Genomic DNA, 22,200 nt, shown 5'->3' with positions numbered 1-22,200 from the left:
TATTTCTTAAGCCCAGTGAATCTCGAGATGTACACACGTATAGCCACCGTGGTTGGAGGAAGAACAACCATAGAAAAGGGAAAAGAAGAAGGAGAAGAAGAAGAAGAAGAAGAAGAAGAAGAAGAAGAGGAGTAAGAAGTCGGAGGAATAAGAAGAAAAGAAAAATGACGATCGTAATAAATAATAGAGGGGAAAAAGACGATCGGCGGCTACATTCTGCTCAAATGTTAAATAGGTATCAATTTAAGCCCGGCCAATGGACTTTCTCCGAGGCGTGGTTGCCGTCTCTTTCATTGGTCGTTACCTAGGGGTGGGTGGAGCTTGGTAAATACCGAACAACCGGGACGGAAGTGGGGATATTGCCCTCTATTTTCGTGCTTCGTTTGCTTCGCGTTCCAACTGTTTCACTTCACAACGAAACTCGAACCATGCTAGACTACTTGTACTCCTATATGTTCGAATAACTACGTGGTTGTGATTTCATTCGACATTTTTTTTCCCCACCAATTAACCAATCATTGTAATCACTACTCTGCAGGGGTTTTCGTTACGAGTTCACACACAAAACCAAACAAACAAACAAACAAACAAACCTCAAGTGCAGTTCTTCAGTGTCCTTAACTATTCTAGTGCTAAAAATCATCGATAGAATTTTTTTTAGGCTGTACAAAAATTACACGATTGCACAGTGTTCCGAAATTCACCATAGCTGCTGGTTAACTCGGTCAGGTCGTTGAATACTTTCGAGTGTCCGTTGGAGAGAAAAATTTAATTGTCGGTAGAATCTTCGGCCGTCTTCGCCACGAAATGACATCAATTCTTGCGCGGCTATGATGATCTGTAAATATCGGTAGAACGTACCGATAGAAATTAGAGATAGTTTCCGGTACCGACGGATTTCGATAAAGTGGGTGAACAATTACGCCGCGCGCAGTGAAGTGAATGAATCTCATGGAAAAACGATGAATAAGATTTGAGCTGAGATCCGAAGGAAATCGGTGGAGAAGGGTGACCGGTTAGTTTTCCGTTCGTTTTCCTTTTTTTCTCTATCCGTAGGAAGTCGAAAGACTGAAAAAAAAACAAAAAAAATGTCGGAACACGGTGACTGCAGCGACGTGGATCAAACCGAAGAGATAAACGTGGACGATTCGGACTCGAGGAGCTGCAGTCCCCACAATTACATGAACTCGTCGCACACCGTTCACGAGGAGAGATCCGAATGTTCCAATTCCCCACCGCCGAGTCACACCACAACCCGAACCCAAAATGAACCGCCGAGAAGTCATCCGTTCAGCATAAGCCGGCTTTTGGGCGAGACCCGCGCGGGTCAAACCGCGAAGAGTCCGTCGTCGGAAGACCTTGAAAACGAGAAGGACCGCAAAGTGTCGTGGGGTTGGGACGACGCTCACAGAAACATTTCGTCCATCATGGAGGACGAGAGGCGATCCTGGGGGCCCGAAACCGAAGAGAAACTATCCGACAAGGACGACGACGACACCGGAAGTACACCGGAGACGCAAAACGGAAATCCCACCACACTTCATCAGGATCTGTTGGCGCCGTTCAGATTATTCCCCGGCGGATCCGGTCTGATTTACACGGGGGGTGGCGTCATCAGAGTCCCGGCGCACCGACCGCCCGGTACCAGCGGTGGACCGACGACCTCCTTACCTTCCCAGGCTCTGATACCACCGTGGAGTTTGCAGGCCATACAGCACAGTCAACAACAAGCCGCCGCCGCGGGACTTCACCGGGCTAGTTTATTGGCGAATCTCGCCGTTCACCCCCTTCACGCCCATCCACATCTCAAGGACAGATTAGCAGGTTGGTTCTCCTAATTACCGTGGGCGACGTCGACGCTTAAATAGATTCCGGTCTCCCGCAAGAGTGCAGCAAGCCGAACAAAACGATTTTGCAAATTAACCGCGCGCTCTGCAAACGCGCGAGCATACGGGCTGTCACGTCCCTCTCTCAACGTTCGTGGCAAATAATTTATCCATTCACATTCCGATCGTCGTATGACACTGAAACGGGTTAACTGCGTTGAATAATTACCTCATTACCGCGATGCTACCGACCGTTTCCGTTAATAACATCGCCATTGCTTCGCACTTCGGGTAGGTACGTACGTACGTATATGTACGTATATGTATAGTCTTGCGGATAACGCACGAACATATTGTACAGTTGCAAGGTCATAGCGACGTTCGCGTGGAACATGTAAATATAAATAATACATCCACGTCTCGTTCTACAGTTTTCCGCAATAAGTGATCAACCGCATTTTAAATATTACTGCATCCATTCATCCGTCAGTCGTTTTGCATCGAACCGTATATGGTATACAGACGATCGTTTAAAAAATGTCGCGAACGGGTTCGGAAGGGTGCAGTGAGCTGTGGCGCAACGGGCGAGGGGGGAAATCGGGGAACGGGTGAAGGAATAAGAAAAAAACGAAAGGGAAACGAAAGGGAAACGAAAGAAAAAAAAAAAAGAAAAAGGTAAAAGGGAAGAGCCACCGAAGAGCGTTCTCCTGTTCTCTACTTTATTATTTACGCTTGTGGTTTTAAAGATTTCAAAGTTTGTCATCGACCTTCCAGCTTGTAACTCACCGGCTCCGGTACAGGTGCGGATACAAACGATACAACGCGAACGCGATTCTTTTATAACCCCGCGCTTCGTAACGTTCCAAGAAAGAAAAATTAGAATATCGCATCCCGTTCATTAGTTCGAACATTAATTGCGAGATTTATCTCGGGTACAGGTAAGATAGATAGATATACGTGAAATTCGCTGACGCGCGCTACTCCGACGAATATCGTAGGAAGACCTGTGCCACACGTTGCAGGCGTTTGCCCAGTAATAAAGTAGACTCATCGATCACGAAGTAGCTAAACGGACGTTTTGCGACCACAGAATTACTGAAGGCCAATCCTCTGCAATTGAATTTACCGCGTTCTGACGGTTCATTTGTCTGCATCACGTCTCTCGCGAGGGCAGCGCGCTATTCCTTACGAACGGGACTGCAGTCTGCCGGATACCTGCAGCTTAAATTTCGTGTTATTCGCCCTTAACGGAGCCATCTACTTCGGTATCCCACGATACCGAAGTACGTACGTACAACGAACATTTGATACGGATCGTTTTCGATAAAATAAGTATATCGTATATCTGCCAATAACGCGAATGATCGATTATTATCCGCTCGTCGGTTTGAGGGATGAACAATGATTCTCGATCAGGAATCAGGTGTATAAATGTTGGTTGGTTTTTCGAGATTCGACACGTGTTATGGGAAAATATCTCCGCTCCTTTCCATCTCTCGAAGATCTGGAACGTCGATAGTAATCGTTATGCTAATTGATTCGACGACATTAAAATAGAAAGTAGTATTTCGGAAATGAAATTCGTATGTTACAAATGTACTTAATTAATAGTATCGCGCGATACAATCAGCGCGTAAAGAGGATCGCTTATCCTCGTCCGGCATTTCGAAATTACAAAATTGATCGAGTCGATCGATTTATAAATGCCGATACGTCGTGAATTCCGATCGCGATGATTGCGGTACGAGAACACTCGAGACTACGTAATTTAAATGCGAAATTATAATCACATCGATGATTCGCGGTTAATTTAGATCAAATATCAGATCGATGAATATTAACGTAAACTCGCTAATTATGCACGGGAGAAATTCATTCCTACAAATTTATATAGCAAAGAGTTACTTAGTCACGGCGAACGAGTCTCGATTGTTGGCACTTTGCAAACGTCGCTCGGTTGCCTGTGTATCGAAGTATACTGTGTATACCATGATTGAACATGCAGCTAACTCCTAATAATCCTTTCACTCAAAAACGCATGAGAAAATCACCCTAAACGAGTTTCACATTTACTTTTACTTTCATCGTATATACAATGTATACTATTACGCCGGTTTTTCAGAGACGTTCGAATAATCGATTCCTCTGTATATCTCATCTGAAATTTACCGATCGATCGTCCCGTATGACGATTACACGTTTATCGGTGTCATTCGGCGTGAGTTTTAAAAATGCGACGCAGTTTCGTGCGGGTGCAGTCAGCTGCGGTATCGAATGAGCGGAGTCGAGACGATAATAAATCCCAAGAAGAAGAAGAAGAAGAAGAAGAAGAAGAAGAAGAAGAAGAAGAAGAAGATGAGGAGGAAGACGAAGCATGTGGAGAAGAATAAGCTGACGATCAGAGTTGGGAAGTGAGGATCGAACGATGCGTAAAACCTGGGGCGCGGGTGCAGCCGGCGGCGATTTTGTTGAGTCAAGTCCCGCGGTCCGGTGTATAACCAGCGGTAGAATGGAGAACGGAGATAACCGAATACTGAGAAAGGAATGGGAATGGAACAAGTAGGGAAAAAAAAAAAAAAAAAAAAAAACAACAAAATATAATGATAATAATAAAAAAGGAGGATCGCGTGACCAAAACCTGAAACCCCTCGAGTTTATACCTCGGTTTTCTCTATACATCTGTACCGGTTACCCCGCGCATCGGTATACGCGTTCGGTTATAGTGTTCAGAATGTTGCCGTTGTGCCACCACCGCGTCAGCGAGTCAGCGTGCGCATGTACATCTAACAAAACTGAACATCCACGGGTTTGCGGGTATAACTTTGTACATTTGTACCGTTCGAATGTAGCGTGCCACACAACAGAAACGTGCTGAGTTCGCTTTCCTTCCTTCTATGTACATTATGTGGTATTCGAAAGAACCTCGACTTTGACGCCCGGCTCGCGGGGTACGCGTATACCTTGCACGCTGAAAAAAATCACCGATTTTACGATTACCCCAGGGGCAGGCGACGAGGTCATTTCGTTTTACGCGCGCACACCTTCATTTCGCTCTAATTTTCTGTTAGCTCGTTTCCCTTTTCGCGAACATGACAACCGCTTCGCTATTCGCTTCGATGCCACTTCGCACGACGATATTATATCTTCGATACGATAATTTAATTGAATAGCTCGTGTTGTTCGATCTGTACGCTCGAGCGAATGACACCGCTTTTAATCGGTATTGCGCCGCCATGTTGGAACTTTGAATTCCGCTCGAACGATTTCCGTAACGGTTTTTTTTTTTTATTTTATTTTTATTTTATTTCCTTTTTTTTTTCTCGTCCCCTCTGATATCGAACTCCACGTTGGATACGTATGTATCTTATTACGTATGTACAGTTGAAATCGTGCCGCGATAGAAGCAGAAGCTATACGGGCGGTTGGTAGCGAGCGATTTGTCGTTTCTTGCGCGAGTTCACGCAAACGGGTCTCGTGTTGCTGCACTGGGTATAAGATCGTTGTAAATACGTATAGACGTTATAAGGTACGTGGAAAGAAACTTGGACCCCACGTATACGTATTGATATTTGTACGAGTGTCAGTAAAGTAGGTATAGGTAAATGCTGTATCACCTGAGGGCCATGAAAGCGTTTCTTGGGATTCGTAATTCATACTTAGTAATATACTTAGGAATAGTTCTCGCTCACTACCTTCGAACCCTCGGTTCGAACTCTTTCCTCTCTTGCCGCTGCAGTTTCACTGTTATTACTGTAACGTATTCCATTTTTATTTTATTTTATTTTTTTTGATTTATTTGTTTTTTTTTTCCCCTTTACTCTTCTGCCAATGCATCTTTGTGCGGCGGTAAACAGCTCCTGCACCGCAATCAGATTCTTGTTCACCCGCAAGATTGTTCGAAAAAAAAAAAAAAAAAGTAATCGTTAACAACAACAACGATGAATTTCCTTTCTCATCGAACGTAAAGTGGGTATACCAAAATCCCGATGAGCGTTAAAGAGAAAAAAAGAAAAAATAGAAAAAAGAAAGATTGAAGTTCGATGAATTTTCGAAATCGATATCCGAAGCACATTGATCATCGTCAATATAGGGACTTTCATTAGGGCGAGGGACACTGTAATCCGCAAGTTGAGGATAACCCGCTTGGCTCGGGGAGGGTGTCGATTCAGTTGGCTCAGGTGTATAATCGTCTGCAGTGAAATTAAACTGAAGCCGCGTTAATTATGTAACCGAGTTCAGACACTCGACTAGAGACTGGCTGAAATGGTGCACGTTGGTGATGATGGACGAGCCACTCCGACCTTACGGCTGCCACCATAGCCGAGGGAAATCCCTAACTCAACGCTAACTCAATCACTCAACTCACTCCCACCACCGGCACCGAGCACTAATCTGCCTCCGGATCAATTACTACGTAATACACACCGCCAGGAATAATTATAAATGATAATAATAACAATTACAATTATTATCATTTACGAAAATCAGGTGTTCTTCGCGCGCATGCTTCCTATTAAATGTCAATTCGCTTCGAAATTTCGTCCGGATGTCGCGTTGTTGATTTTTTTCATCGCAAAATAATTTCACCTCTTTTCAATCCGTCTGTCTGACATTCGCGCGAACGATATAGTTGCATCTGTATACCGATCGATGAACGTCCGGAAAAAAAATTTTTACCAGCTTCTGGTTTGACTGCAAAATTATACTTTATCCGTGTATCGATTAAATTCATTCCCAATTATAGAGCTGATAAAATCTGCATCCGAAAAAAACCGAAAAGCTCTAAAAACACACAGAGATAGCGTATAGAAACGCGTCACCGTGACACCACCATCACACCGCACGTGGCAAGTCCCGCAAATTTTCACTGACATTCACAAGCCCCGAAGCAAATCTCGCGATTTCTCGGGGGAGTTGGATGGAAAAAAAAAAATTGATAAAAATAAAAAGAATTATTTTACTTTTTTTTTTTTTTCATTTTTTTTTTTTTTGAATAATATACCCAAGCCCCGACGACGAGGGCCGCCATACACACCGCACGTACATGTATTCGCCCTACTGAGATCCAAGTTGCACGTTTGAAACTGACGCGCAACGTTACCTGCAGATACGTAACCCACACGATCACGGACAATATTTTATCGTTTGCCAAACTTTTTGACCCAAGGGACGTTTCTGCGGGGAATTTACAGATTTTTTTACTTCACCGTGTTTCGTTTATACTTGTAAATATATATATCTATATATATATCTATATACATCACGTGGGATACATACACATCACACCGAATTTTCCGTTCCTCCAACGACCTTTATCGGCGGGGTTGCTTTCCAACGATCCCGCATCAACGATCTATCTCCTCTTTTTATCCCCATCAATTTTTTTCTCTTTTTCTTTGAACTGCACACCGTCCGCGAATCGAGCGATCCCAAAGATCGTAAACATTTCCCTATGTTTTCTACGTCGGACATACCGGCGTATACCTATGCAAATGTTCAAATTTATGCCCATACAACCGAAATATACAGTCAGTTTCATAGTAATACCGAGTTTCGGTGGTGTGATCTTTGATGTAGAAAAAAGTGCGTGGAAAACGGGGCGAAAATCTGTTCGATATTTTACAAGCAAAAAACAAAGAGGCGAGAAGAGACATTTTTTTTATTTTTTTCTCTCTTTGAAATCTTGCGAAATCTTTGAATATCATCCGAAAGATGCGAAGCATAAAATAGAGACTTTCATTTGATGATAAAATCTGTCGCACAGGTACGTAGTTACACCTACCTATGTATCCGTGATAAGGTGTGCCCGAAGTGCGTCGGCATCAGCTAGGAACGAGTGAAAAAAAAGTTTTCGGTGAAAAGTTTCCAATATGCGACCGTACGTACATACGAATACGTATACATATATACATATATATAAGATAACGGGGAGAACTCGATCAATTTTTAACTTGTCTCATTTGTCGGAAAGTTTTACTCGGTAGGAGAGTTCTCGGGTGGTTCTGGTGGAGTGTAGATGCGTACATAGGTATACACACGTGTACGTGTCTTCTCGCCCATGTATCGGATATGAACGTACATAATCTCATGCAGAACGAAAAGCGGAGCTGTGGGAGAGAGGGGGCGAGCAGGCAGTCCCCACCGATTTAGTTTAAGTCGTCCCGCCCGTTGTAAAAAATAAGACACGCGAGCCAGATCATTTCTCAAACTCTCTATAACTCGATATAAAAAACCACCCCCCCTCTGTACGTATACTCAAATTATACGTGTACACACGTATACGCGCAACCGAATATGTATAGCTGCCGCATTTCTTACACCACCCCCCTGTCTGCACCGGTGGCCTACATTATCGATATTACAAGGCGTCGATAAAAAAAATCGCATAAAATTAAACAAACGCAAAGCGAGGTGGTATCGCGCCGGTAAAACTTGACACCCTCAAAGATAATCTTACGCGATACTCCCTCCCCCCCTCCCCCCTACCCCCTCCCCGAGCGAAATGATATTACACGCTTTACATTATATACGACGCACCTATATACCTATACACGTATCTTTTCGCACGTGTGTTTATATCCGAGGAGGTTCGAAGTTATCTAGATGATATACCTACGCGGTGGTTATAAACGACGATTTAAGCTTGCGTTTCGCATCTCATTTCAAATATGGCGCAGCCTACTGTATTATTCAGCTCTTCGCTTGGCCCAATAGCTCGTATATATTCTAAATATATACGCTACAGCTGCAAAAGAGAAAAAAAAAAGAAAAAAAAAAAGAAAAAACGAAAAAGAAACGGAGAGTGTCTTACGTTCGCGAAACGTACCCGTTCCCTCTCCGGGGTAGGTGCACGCGTATATACATACATAAACCTCCCGGCTTTTACATCGATTCGAGTTAAGCATCGATTATGGGGAAAAAAACTGCGATATATAAAAATATCGAAACGTTCCACGTACACACGGATATATATTCGCGGAAAATATAAACGGCGAAGCGTGCAGTAGCCGCCCCGTAAGATGCCGGGGGAAGGATTCCTCCGAGACTTTTTATAGGCGCATATAATACCACGTGGATGTGTATGCAAAATGCTCTATATATGCGTACGTAGGGTTCGATTTTTTTTTTTTTCTTTTTCTTTTTCTCCGTACGTTTATCTGACGGAAGCATCTACGCGTTCAGCTATAACTGCTGCACTGCAGGACGTTTGGAAAATTGTTGTAATTGCGATTTCTGGAAATTTGAAAACTTTTGAGAAAAATCGTAAAGAGATGTAAAAAAAAAAAAAATACCGTAAGTGTCAAAAGGTAACGGACGTGGTTGAAAATAATTTCCGGGTGACAGTGTTACAGGGGCTATTGTATATACTGCGAATGTTGCAATAAAACAGTTCTGCAGAAGTTCATCGGAGCTTTGGCCATACCTATCCCGTGTACGAATCTTTACGAGACCTGTAACCTGTGCCTATGTAACGTAGATAAGAAATAGTAAAAGCTTATCTGTCGTGTACGCGGTACGTAACAGTGAAAAGTATATAGGCGGGTAATTTCAATGCCATAATAGGACTGGTGTAAAATGGTCGAACAATAAATGCAATGCGCGGTATTCGAGGAAAAGATATATTATACTGCAACATTCAATGTAATTACCGGGTGGTGGTGCTTTTAAGCCTTTGGCTGCTGCGCGCAGCGATCGCAGCGACTACCTAGATGCGAACGTATTACATATACATACGTATATATGTAATTCCTACTGTACATATGTACTCTCATAATTATACAAGCAATTGTTGCCTCCCTGATTATTCCTACGGGATAATATACCTATGCACATACCCATACACGTCGTTAATTGTCCGTTTGTCGAGATTAACTTATTTTGTAAATACCTCGCAACTGGCTGTCGTTGCGATTTTTGTTTTTTTTTCATTATTTTACACACCTTCGATCGTTTTCGAAAAAAGAAAAAATATATCATCGGAATCTTTACGAAGGCGCGAGGAGGGCGAGCTTTTCTGGTTCGGGAATAATGACCCGCGTGTTCGAGTTCGTTTGTCAGGCGTAACGCGGGTGAATCGTGCTTCTATGTACAGACGAAAAGGACGTGAGATGAAAATTTCATCTTCCACGACCCACTGAGCTTGAGACATAACCTTTGTTGGCTGGAATCGTGAGTCAGTTTAGAATCATTTGATGATGCAATATTAACAGCAACAGTTCTTAGAGAAAGTCATTATCCCTCGTGCACACTCTATAGAGGGGATTATAATAGAGTTTGTGGCCTTCAAAGTAAATTGTTTTCTGCAAAGATGCAGTCTGCAAACTACATATATTTATATATATATATATATTTATATGTATATATTGTACTCCGTACTCTTTGCTGCAGCAATGCTCCGATGAATATATATGAATTTAACATAGCTTGAGAACTTTGCGGCTTTGTACGTTTATGTATGTATGTATATATATATATATACCATTTCCAATTGAAAAATGGGTAATTCTACACTCAGCTGCGATGCTGCAACAGTCAATAATAAATATAATTGTAATTCAAGTTATATACTCGTAATATGAGCAATCTTCTCCGCAGGCGTATAGTCTGCAATTCGTTAGATTATCGCGTAATAAAGATTAAAGGATAATATGCACGCGTCCGTATTTTAAATCCACTTTCAACGGGTAAGTTCGAAACTGCGTGAAACTTTTGGCTGAAACAATTATTACGAAAAACTTGGAACCGATCGTCGCTAGCCGTTTCAATATTCCATTCACAATTTGTAGTTAACTTGACGAAGCTGTCGAGATCCCTCGATCGCGTTGTGTAGCCCGAAGAAGCTGCGACTCCTGAAAATTTTTGTAATACGGCTTGTAACGTGGTAATGATGCAGTTCTAAGAAACGTAATAATGTACATAGAGCAATAAATAGTAGCTATGTACATTTTCTTTTTTTCTGCAGCAGCAGCAGCAGCAGCACGCGGCTTAACTCCATAGTTCAAAACTCTCGAATATATATATGCGGAACTTACACGGTATGCAGGGTATTGCCTGTACACCGACTAAACCTATACCCACATTTATGGGACGCAATATATACCTATAATGTAGGTATATATATATGCATATGAAGGGAATATAAGTTGGACTAAACTTTTGCCCGCCTACAGCGAAGTAGTGTATAGATATATACGTATATACACCTACCACCGGGGCTTCGACTATATCGCGCCGCGGCGCAGTCTTCGTCCCGCTAATTTATTTATGTCGGCCATTTTGCGGCGGGGGGCGCCATCTTGTTTTTACGATCACCCCCGTGGCGTCATATATAGTATACGGAGAGCGTAAGGCGTATGCAGATGCAATTCTCTTTCGTCTTTACCAGCGGATACATATGTATATATAAGTAAAATATAGAATGCTTTCGATTTGTTTGCCCCAATGTGCGCGGCGCTCCGCGATATCCGCGGAGGCATTCGCTCTGTTCGCGCGCGTTCGCTAGACCGTCTATTGTTTTATGCAAAACCCTCTCGATCTGCCCTGATTCGGGGGTAGGAAACTGAAGGAACGGGAGGAGCCATGCCGTTCCACACGTTGCCAGAAAGAGGGAACAACCCTCTCCCCTACTTTTCGCCGTTCCCCGATCCTCATTTGTACTTCGTTCTTAGGGGAACATGAGGTTATACTTTCAGACCCGCGTTTACCAGGATCTCTTGTTTTATTCATCGAAGCGTCGATGTTCATTTATTTGCTCCCGTCGCGGTGCCTGCACGGCCGCGGAGCTGGCTCCGCTTGTTTTACCTGAAAAGGACCGCCTCCGACGAAGATAACATGTGTAGCTATGTGGAATCTGCTTTTACACATGCGGGGTACAATGTATATAAACACGTTTCCAGAATCTAACCAATAGCGGCCACGTATAGAAACGATGCCAAAGAAATCCTCCGGAGCAAGCGATAATCCTAGATTGGTCTTGAATCGTGTATATCTTCTCTCGCATAGCCCCGGATTCAATTTCTTTTCATTCACTTTTTTTTTATACTGCAGTTTGAATCCAAAATTACAAAAAAGAAAAGCATCGCGTCGTTGTATAAAAGTTATTCTCCCGGTATCCATGGAAACATGCCCATACTTTGCACCCTGTTAACCTGACGCCGTATATATATACATATATAATCTATATATACCGGGTGAATTTTGTCGGCGAACATTGTCCCTTATCACGCTACCGTACAAGAATTAACCAGCTGCGGCGAAACGATTTTTATTGAAACAACTACGGTGCATATAATATATATATATATATATATATATATACATACTTAAATACCGTTCTCGTACATTTTGGCAAAATAGACACGAAGCACGTGATACTTTAGTATCTCTACGTTCTACGTGCTGCTTGTTACCGAGAAACGAAAGACAGTCGTACAGTTCCGCTGCGGTACCATCCCTGCGTTTGATAAAAGGGTCCAATAATTGACCGCACAGTCGTCATGCCCTTCGACTCCTGTACGTTAACCGCTTTTCTAATCACGAAGATATGCGCCGTATATATAGCGGTTTGACCTTTTCGACCGATTATCGTCTTTCATTTTCGACACGCGATTCTGTTTCAGATACAAATATAGGTACAGCGACCGATGATTAGGCGCGTTATAATTTCGTATAAAGTTTCGCAGATTATAATTATATGCTGGCGCGAGATAAAAGTAAGCAGCTATTGTTATACGGGGGGGGTATAGCTAGGCCGCTGCTGCGTGGGGCTGATATGAAATTTTCATGAAAATGAAATTTGACAGGAAACAACCCCCTGGCTATACGTTGTACGCAGAGAGAGAGAGAGAGAGAGAGAGAAGTTCGTTCGTTCAAACCAGGGAATCATCGTAAAAGGGTAAAGGACTATCTAACGAATATTACCCATTATAACGTCGCCCTTCAAACGCCCCTTTTGCAGATCGTTGGCAACAGCTTCGGCAGATATAGTGTACAGTTTAAACCTCATGTTTCGAAGCTACGGCTCAGCTGTTGGTATATCATGGTGGTGGTGCTGCTGCCGCTGCACCGGAGAGCAGCAAAAGCCCTTGCGTCACTCGCTTATTAGGACGATAATCGCACTACGGCCATTACGGCTGTTAAATTATCATTCTCGTAATGATATTTACTGTCAGTTTGTAATTTATTCCTAATTACTTTTCTACAACCGGATCCATGCTCGATAAAATAATGGCATTGCAATAGCCATTAATATATAGCCATGTATACCAGATACGTATACACACACTATTATACCTATCCACGTCGTGCTTTGATTTGATTTCATTTAAAGGATTTGCGCGGGATTGCCGCGGCGCGGTGTACATTGCAGCCACTGTACGCGATGAATTATCAGACGCGGCAGAAATGATACATCGTACAGAAATCTATTCCAATCTTTTACTTTTCCATCATTTATATTACCATTTTCAATTATCATTAGTTAGAGAATGTGAAATATAATCAGACTTTCACCGTCAATTTTTTTACAAACGTAAGGATTTTACACGATCGAAATGCACGTGCGATTTAGTCTTGCCCAAGCAATATCACGACGAATGCAAAATCGGATAAAAAATTCTAAGATGAAGTTCGAGTGATATTTCTTAAGTCAATCCTTATTTGGTATAGATTTGGTTTTATTTTTCCACTAATTTTCTATATTCTGTTTACTTTCAGTGGCCGGTGCCTTCCCCCGGAGGATCGGACACCCTTACCAGAATAGAACACCGCCGAAACGGAAGAAACCAAGAACGAGTTTTACTAGATTACAAATAGCTGAATTAGAAAAACGGTTTCACAAGCAAAAATATTTGGCATCGGCTGAGAGGGCGGCCTTAGCTAAATCTCTCAAGATGACGGACGCGCAAGTCAAAACGTGGTTTCAAAACAGAAGGACAAAATGGCGGTAAGTGTGTCTCTCGCTGTATGATAATTCGTTGCGGACTGTTCCATAAAACCAAATGTGTATATCAACGTTAATATACGAAAGCGAGAATGATGTATATATATTACACGCCCACGCGCGTATAGCCCAATGTTGTTTTATTCGTGTCACGAATTCTGGTATTTTGTTATACTCAAGTACGCATGCTGTACAGTGTTACAAACTGTCAGTTTTAAATTTTCCTCGTTCTTTTTTTTCTTCTCTTCTCTTTCTTTTTCATTGTGGAATTTAAGAGATCGCCTAAGGACTCACGTCCTAGAAATTCGGGTGCCCTTAAAATCCCTAACTGTAAAAAAGATATACACATACCTATGTAAAGCCACTTGGCGATATCCTTTAAGAATGTCGACCCCGTCGTCGCGTCGCCGCGCGTATAAGCATCGCAGGACGCCCTGCATTGTATTAAAAAAAAACAAAAAGAAGATACCCCCGTCTTGGTGCCCCGAAATCCTTTTTATCTAAATTACATGTTTTCGTCCTTTCTTATCTTGAAGAGACTCCTAATACACCCGCAGATATACACGGTACACACATACGTACGGGTGCATATGCGTGTGTTATATATAACAATCCCTGCTGCTGCACTTTCAACATTCCAACCTCTAGTCTCAACCGCATCAACCTGCGCTTATACACGTGTCTATATAGAAATACATATATATACATACATACAGATTATATGTATATCCTTTCGAAAAAATGCTCTAACGTTCCCCCGTATAAGCTTTTTCTCTTATCACACCGCTGTGTATGGTTCGAAAATGTCTTTTGTCGTGCAAAATGTATCTCTTTTATTTTTTGTACAAAAATTACTTTTCTCAACCTACAGTTGCACGCATATATACATAGTATACACCTTATCTGCAACCTCACACGTGCTGCGGGGAGATTATAATTGTACATGTCGGTAAAACGAGAGTGTTTCTATGGTTATTATCAGTTCAGGTAAATGCATATACAGAGCTGATGTCTATACCGTTACATAGATGCGGAGTAATAATTCTCGTGCGCGTGACGTTTTTTTTTTTTTCGTGAGACGAATAAATAAAATAAGAGATAAAGAACGTTAGAATCTATCGTCTTAAAATGTGTAACACTCTCGCTTTTCCGGCAGCTCGGTTCTAAACTCGCGAGTCGCACGTATCGCTTCGGATTTACGAAACGAGAGTGAAAAAAAAAAATCAAATTCGAAAAGTTGAAAATACAAGCGAACGAAAGTTGTACGTGCACCGCACCGCGGCGTTAAAATCGGACGACACGACGATATATGAAAATAACGTCATTTCGACGTATAACAAGATGGCGTTGTTGGTACAGCAGATGAGATGAGATAGTGGAAAATGAATAAATAATTCATCCAAGATAACAGCTTAGCCGTGTCCCCTTCATAATGCAACCGCCACCCCCCGCCCCGTTCACTCCTCCCGGACCCACTCCCTCCCGCCGTTCGATATGCTCCTTGGCTTTTAAACTGTCAAACATTTGAATCCAGTGTTGGAATCGGTTCGAATCTCCCCCAAGTCTTTGTTAAAAATTCAATAGGTCACGTGTACGCCCGGTGACTCCGCGGACGCGTCCAATAAGCTCCACGACGCGTTATACAGCCCCGTATCTTCTGCCCCCCAGCTAATTCCACTTTGCCATTTCTCTCTAGCGAGATACCCGTACATCCGCGCTTATATGGTCAGCCGTAAGCTCCGGGAATTTAGGCGAATTAGGTGCCGATTAAAGAGTCGAAATTGCAGCAGTTTCTTACCGTGTCTTTTATAACACTGTACGGCTCGAGCTTTCGGATATATCTTTCACGGTTAAATACCAGGTTTAATATACGCTTTGTTGCAGTAATTCTTTTCTTCTTTTTTATTTTTTATTATTTTTTTTTTTTCACGTACTTAATTATTTTACATTTTTCTTTTCATTTCACGCCTTTCGTCATTACACGCCTGTATTGCTCAAGACGCGGGAGCTTGTTATGAATTTTGATTAACAAACGTTTCTAATTCGCTTTTCAATTTAATTATTAAAATACGAACTCCGGCTCTGCTGTTTTTTTCCTTCTGTCCATTTTTTTCTCTCTCTCTTTTTTCTTTTTATCCACGTTAAAGCTCGGGAGAGGTGTACTTGAAACGGCATCTGTAAACGGAGCTCGCGCACTTCATTTAAAAAAAAATTCTTTTTTTTTTTTTTTGCTCTCGTTCCGTTTTTATGACAACCCTAAATTTTAATTAACTAACGTTTTAATAGCTGTTTAACGTCAAAGTATCTAACAACGTTAACCGTCGGCCGTTGTTGGAGTGAAAAAAAAAAAAAGGGAGGAAAAAATGCCGACATTTTCGTCGTCGGAATTATCACCTCATAACGTCGTACGCGTGCAATATTTCTTATAATCGAATAATTTGATTTCGATTAATCTGATTGCCAGGTCCACGTGTATCCGGAGGTTTACAAAAAATGTTAGCGATTTTTCACCCTTCTTTCATAGTTAAGAATCTCCTATTCCGGTTGAGAGTTCCAATCGCTGAAGTAGACAGCTCGCGAGTGAAAAAATTAGCATCGATACGCCTGATTATACCTGATACAAAGCAGAATGAAATGTTGTATATCGTGATAACAGCTGCTTCGCTGTAGTTACGCCGCTGTATCAGTGACAGGTTTTGGCGACGCCCGTGCAAGTAATTAACCGGGTTAGTAATTAATTATTGAGGGTGGTTTGCCGATTACATTTTCCCTACCCTAACGGGAGCCCACACGCGCTTCGCGCCAGTCACCGTACATATACGCGTATAGTATATCCTCACTCGCTCTCTGCTGTACGTATAGGTATACATATATACATACCCATGTATATAATGCCGCTGTACGTATGTATCGTACATAACACATGAACTATAGATGATCTGGGATTAGAAATTATGCCTACAGATCTGACGAAATGTGATGAATTTCACGCGTTTTGATTTCATTTCAAACGTCGTGGCCACGTAATAGAAAAAAAAAAAAACTTCAAGATTCTCCATCTATGCAACCGTTGCATGTATAATAATCCCATTTGATCACGTCCCCGGTTCGCCTATCCATCTGGGTATTATCTGCTCCGAATAAGATCCTTCTTTTTTCTTACCTTGACGAACACCTATGCAACGACTACACGCGTGCATTGAGCCGGTTCGGATATCTTATGGGTTTCTGTTTGACGGCCGGTGATAAACAAAGCGACTTTTTCACTCGATCCATATATATGTATGTGTATACCTGTACAACGCACGTGTATAGTGGGATAAATTCGGTACAGTTTGAAGATCGGCTTCCTCGACCGAGAGGCGCCAGTGAACAGCGTTCAGCAGCGAAGCCAACGAGCGACAAGGGTTTCAAGTCCGAAACAACGGCGTTCCATTAGACCTAATCTCTGCGCGACGGTAATTAAACGATTTCAATGTTCCTTTGTTTATCTTTTTTACCAATATAATACCGTCCATCGGACGATTTTCCGTAGTTGCCGGTATTACGTTCGTTATATACACATGTATATATGTCGGGTTACAAATATTCGAAAGCAAAAGTGAACCTTTGAAATTTCATCGACTTTTGATTCGATCTCGAACCTCCGGCAACGACACACGAAGCGATGCGGACGAATCGTGCCGAGGACGAGAGGGAGCTATGAATTTATGTCAGAAAATCTTGCGATCATTAGGGTGAAACAAAAAAATAAAACAGAAAAATAAAAAAACAAAAAAAAAGGGAAAGAAAGATGAACTGGTTCTGGATATACACAGGTACCCGTGTACGTGTACGACCTGTCCTATAAAAGACCGGTGGCGCTTCCACGGCGTGTCGCTTTTTAAATTATGATGATCCAGGTAGACAGGTCAGCCAATCATATTGAATTAACTCGGGTTCTTTCTTCGACCGAACTGACTACTGCAGGAATCGCTACGCTTTAGCGTCGGCTTAACTCACAGGTAGCCCTGCATTAGCTTTACATGTATTATGTTATATACGCTATGCATATATACCCGTAGACAAACGTACCTGAATACATATAACGTACAGAAATTCACGGATTTACATCGCGTCATTGTATAGACAATGGTGCACATGCACGCGTTGTCGTAACACGTGATAATTTTAAACGAGTTTTTTCGAACGAATAACGCAGATACACGTATGTATAGGATATGTGTAATTGAATGGGCACTCGATCATTTTCAACATGAGCCAACGAATTAGAAGAACGTTATTCTTTTATTTTCATAAAACTTTGATGTCTCGATAAAAAGCTGCGAAACGTCCCTACTACGAGCGAGATTTTATTGAGTGTTCACGCGAAAGGGTCACGTTATGCGACGGTTTGTGGTTCGATTTATTCACTCGAATTATATTGACCAACGCTTAAAATCATACAGCGGTCGACATTATTATATGGGGGAACACGTGCGGCCGAAGGGTCGGAACACGAACACCAGAGGAATCGGTCAAGGGGATGGTGCGGAATAAAACACGAAATCGAATCAGATTTTTCTCGCAGGTGATTTCTCTTTCCTTTCGAATAAAAAATCTCAACGACGGATCGACGAAATTTGGAACTTGAGTGCGTAGTATTCTTGAGTTGTAAAATTCTATCTTATAGTAACATCGTGAAAAATGTCTAGTCTACCAACGCGGGCAGTCGATAAAATTGCTAGAAATCCTGCCGTGGCTCGTATCGTTCGTATCTAAAGAAGGACAACAGGTCGGCCATTTTGTAGGTTCTTAATAGACTTAATGCTAGAAAACAGACACCCTCCTAGCCTCCTTCTTCTCCCCTCGGTTTGGCAGGTTCCGAGTCGCGTAGCTGTTCCGTACCACCCTCGCGACTCAGCCAATGCCAGTGACGCGACGCGGCGGGTCGTAGTCGACCCGCGCCGCTTCCCGCAACAACGAAAATACAAAAGCAACCAGCGGTCCTGCAGACCCCGCAGCAGGAACAGGAATCGAATTATCTTTATTACGTTTGTCTTCTTCTGTTTTTCACCCCTCCTCCCCCAACAACGCCAGTCATTGTTCTCCCTCTCCTCGATTCGAAACAGTGACTATCTCTCTATATATCTATATGTACATGAAATAATTGTATATAATAGAATTTACCACGTTACACTGGAAGAATACGCGTTAGAAGTCTTTCGGGATAATATCAATTCGAATACGACGCTTAAATTCATCGTGGAACACCGATCGTGGAAAAGGTTAAAATAGGGTTTTATTTGTCTGAATAAATTATTCCTATGTATTCCCATGTATATATAATTTTGACTCACGGCATATGGAACGTCGAAGTTAAAACCTCTGCACAAAATGTACATGCGTACGTACGAATAGCTGTAGCGAAGGTTTTTACACATCCCTATACGTGTACATACGTGTGTTATATCTACCTGTATACCTATAACTCATTATGTATCTCATATTCTTAAGTTCAACTAATGCCACCGCACGTAATTGCACGGGCACAAAGAAAAGAAGAGAAAAAAAAAAAAAGTATTACTCTCCCCGCAACCAGCATCATTTATCTCCCGTATATGTACGCAAGAATATATATGCACACCCATATGTACCGTATACCACTATTATATATTTACGTTTCAGTTAAGTATAGACACTTTATTTTTTACCTTTTATAATTATTATTATATATCTACAGAGAAAATTGAACGGTATATGTATTTTATTCGAAAAACATAGCGCGTGGCGTGTGTGAGACTATATACATATAATGTACAACTGTACGTATGTACGATACGTGAACATTATCATTAATCCGTGCGCAAGATGCGTGCAAGAAATTTAGTTTGTGTCATACAATTTATTTCTTTCATTAGTTTTTTTCTTCTTCCATTTTTTTTCAAGCTCATTTTCTTCCAAACACGAAATGGCAGAGTTCAGTGATATTGTGTGGATAACGTGCTCCCTACGCAATTAAAAAAGATTGAATAATAAGTCGATAACCGGAAGAGAAAAAAAAAAAAAAAAAACAGATGCGTAGGCATGAGAAGAAAAAAGACATGCACGTGTTCTCGTCTGAGATTTTCAATTTTCACTTTAATTTCAGAAGACAAACTGCCGAAGAGCGAGAGGCTGAGAGACAAGCAGCGAATCGTTTGATGCTTTCGCTGCAGGCGGAAGCTCTGGGAAAAGTTGGATATCCGTCGTCCGTACCGCAACATTCTGCAGGTCCAGCGCCAAATTCAGATGTCCAGCAGTCCTCGCAGCCGAGTATCGGTCACCCTATGCCGCAGTGGGCATCGCCATACGGCCCACCGCAGCCCTTAACCGAACCAATTTGTTAAATTGAATGAACAGGAATATAATCGAAGTGAACGATGAAAACAAAAATTAATTAGATTAATCAATTAATCAATTGGATACGGAAGTTGATGAGGTGATATGTGCAATACTCACATATTGTATGTGTATAAATTATATGATAAACGTACGAGGAGGAATAACGAAAAACGTATAAACATTATGAAAATCGGCTGCGCACGAGCTGACGTGTAAATATAAAACGGTAAACGAAAAATTTGTGTTCTTATGTACAATTAGGTTGATTATCACACAAAAATTTTGCGTAAATATATAAATATATACATATATAAATATATTCGCGAGACGCACGAGGATTTTCATGTACATGTATAACTCATGAAAGTTATAAAATCGTACACCGTTTTCTTTTCTTTTTTAATTTATTCAAATCAAGAACGGAACATTTTTTTATATAAATAAAATCTACGAATAATTATGCAGTCGAAATCGCCGCGGATGACATTAAATACAATTATAACGTATAGTAATTATGGAACGTGTAAATATTTAATTGCTTCACTTCGATTTATATACCTACTTTATATGTACCGAATAATAATTAATCGATCAACTAATTGATTGATTGATTGATCGATCGATCGATTACGATCGATTACCTTGCATATCTTGTAAATATTTATCAAAGATTCACAATATTATTGTTATTATTAATATTATTATTAATATTATAAATATATGATGATTTAGAATCTAAGAATAATCGTACCTACGTAATTATATTATTATAAATAAAAATACCAAGCTATGTGATGTTATGTACCTATAAGTGTAATGTTGTACATAAAAAGAAAAAGAACAATTGAAAGGTACAAATAATTTCACGTTATTGCGTTATCGAGTCATTGAGAGCGAAGAGAAAAAAAATTAATCAATCTAAAAACAGAACACCATACACTCTGAAAAAAAGACAGAAACGAACGGAGAATATTCTCTGCTAATTTTTCGAAATAACCGCACATCGGAATTCAAAATTTGAAAATTTCATTCACAGTTTCCGTGGCGACACTTATTTTTGATTTGACCACCGGATCAGAGAGACTGCGCAAAATTATCGTAGAAAAATCGAGACGACGTCTGGACCACATTTTATTTCAAGGTCGAGTGACTCATGACGTACAGATAATGTCCGAGAATCCTTAGCTTCCTTTTTGTTTTCCGAGAAAGCGTCGAAGAAAAGAGGTGTTCGAGACGACGGTAGATATATAAATTGGTGTCATATATAGTTATCATTATCCTGCTTTTTGTTGTTTTTTTTCTCCATTTTTTCCCATTTTTTCCCATTTGTTTTTTTTCTATTATTTTCAGGAACGGCACTTGAATCGTGCCCCCGAACTCACCTGATGCACGATCTTGCAGATCCTGCAGCGCGGCGGCAATTCGGCGGGTGTAATTTTTTATCTCGTTAAACCGCTCAGGTGGTCTGAAATTTTCTGCCTATAATATGGGTGTATATACCTACACACCTACACCTACACTTTTACTCTTGCTCTATACTATCAAGAGAATTATTATAGAGGTACGAATTTTTGAGCCAGCAGAAGAGGTCCTCCTCGGCTAACAATAAGACGTTATGTGTATGCTGCGCGGAATTATCGAGGTCCCAAAAATTTTGTCGTATAGATATACGTGTAGATATAATTGGACACCGCGTGCGGCTCGTACAGCTCGACGGTGATGCTGCGCCGGCTGAAACTGTATAGGTAGCCACTTCTCAATGGGGATCCTTATTTCGACTGTCCACCGCAATTACAGGCCGTAAACGAACCCACATCCTGTGCTCGGTGGGACAAACGGCGAACTACGAGAAAACTATTTGTTGTGTTAAAGGTGGGTACCTGCGGGGAGCTTCCAAGTCGCTCCGTCGTTTTTTCTTTCCCTCTTTTTTTCCCTCAGTTCCTTCCCTTTTTGTTTTTTGTTTTTTTGTTTTTTTTTTGTTTGTTTCTATTTTCCCTATACCGGGAGTTACGATGATGAGGCGAAGAGGACGGAGAAGCGAAGGACGTCCTCGAAAAATTATATACATAT

The 22,200-nt window shown here is 41.4% G+C and overlaps 1 protein-coding gene across 2 annotated transcripts; it reads left to right on the top strand.

Moving 5' to 3' along the window:
- Positions 1–421: 421 nt before the first annotated feature.
- LOC105689064 (transcription factor LBX1) lies at positions 422–21,377 on the top strand. 2 transcript variants are annotated; one of them, XM_048649717.1, is made up of 3 exons: positions 422–1,824; positions 13,542–13,770; positions 19,901–21,377. In XM_048649717.1, exons 1-3 carry the CDS (start codon positions 1,089–1,091, stop codon positions 20,133–20,135), a joined length of 1,200 nt encoding a protein of 399 aa, XP_048505674.1. In that variant the 5' UTR covers positions 422–1,088; the 3' UTR covers positions 20,136–21,377. The 2 variants fall into 2 exon arrangements, with proteins under 2 accessions (XP_048505674.1, XP_012261242.1); XM_012405819.3 differs by having other exon boundaries at positions 19,898–21,377.
- The last annotated feature ends 823 nt before the right edge of the window (positions 21,378–22,200 follow it).

The sequence above is a fragment of the Athalia rosae genome, chromosome 2, assembly GCF_917208135.1.
Source record: "Athalia rosae chromosome 2, iyAthRosa1.1, whole genome shotgun sequence".
NCBI classification, from domain to species: Eukaryota; Metazoa; Arthropoda; class Insecta; order Hymenoptera; family Athaliidae; genus Athalia; species Athalia rosae.
Note: the sequence above shows the minus strand (reverse complement) of the source record. Positions and strands in the feature narration are given on the sequence as shown.

Coding starts and splice junctions, on each gene's coding strand:
- LOC105689064 (XM_012405819.3), top strand. CDS start 1,089: ATGTCGGAACACGGTGACTGCAGCGACGTGGATCAAACCGAAGAGATA. Junction 1,825..13,541: donor TCTCAAGGACAGATTAGCAG/GTTGGTTCTCCT, acceptor GTTTACTTTCAG/TGGCCGGTGCCTTCCCCCGG. Junction 13,771..19,897: donor AACAGAAGGACAAAATGGCG/GTAAGTGTGTCT, acceptor CTTTAATTTCAG/AAGACAAACTGCCGAAGAGC.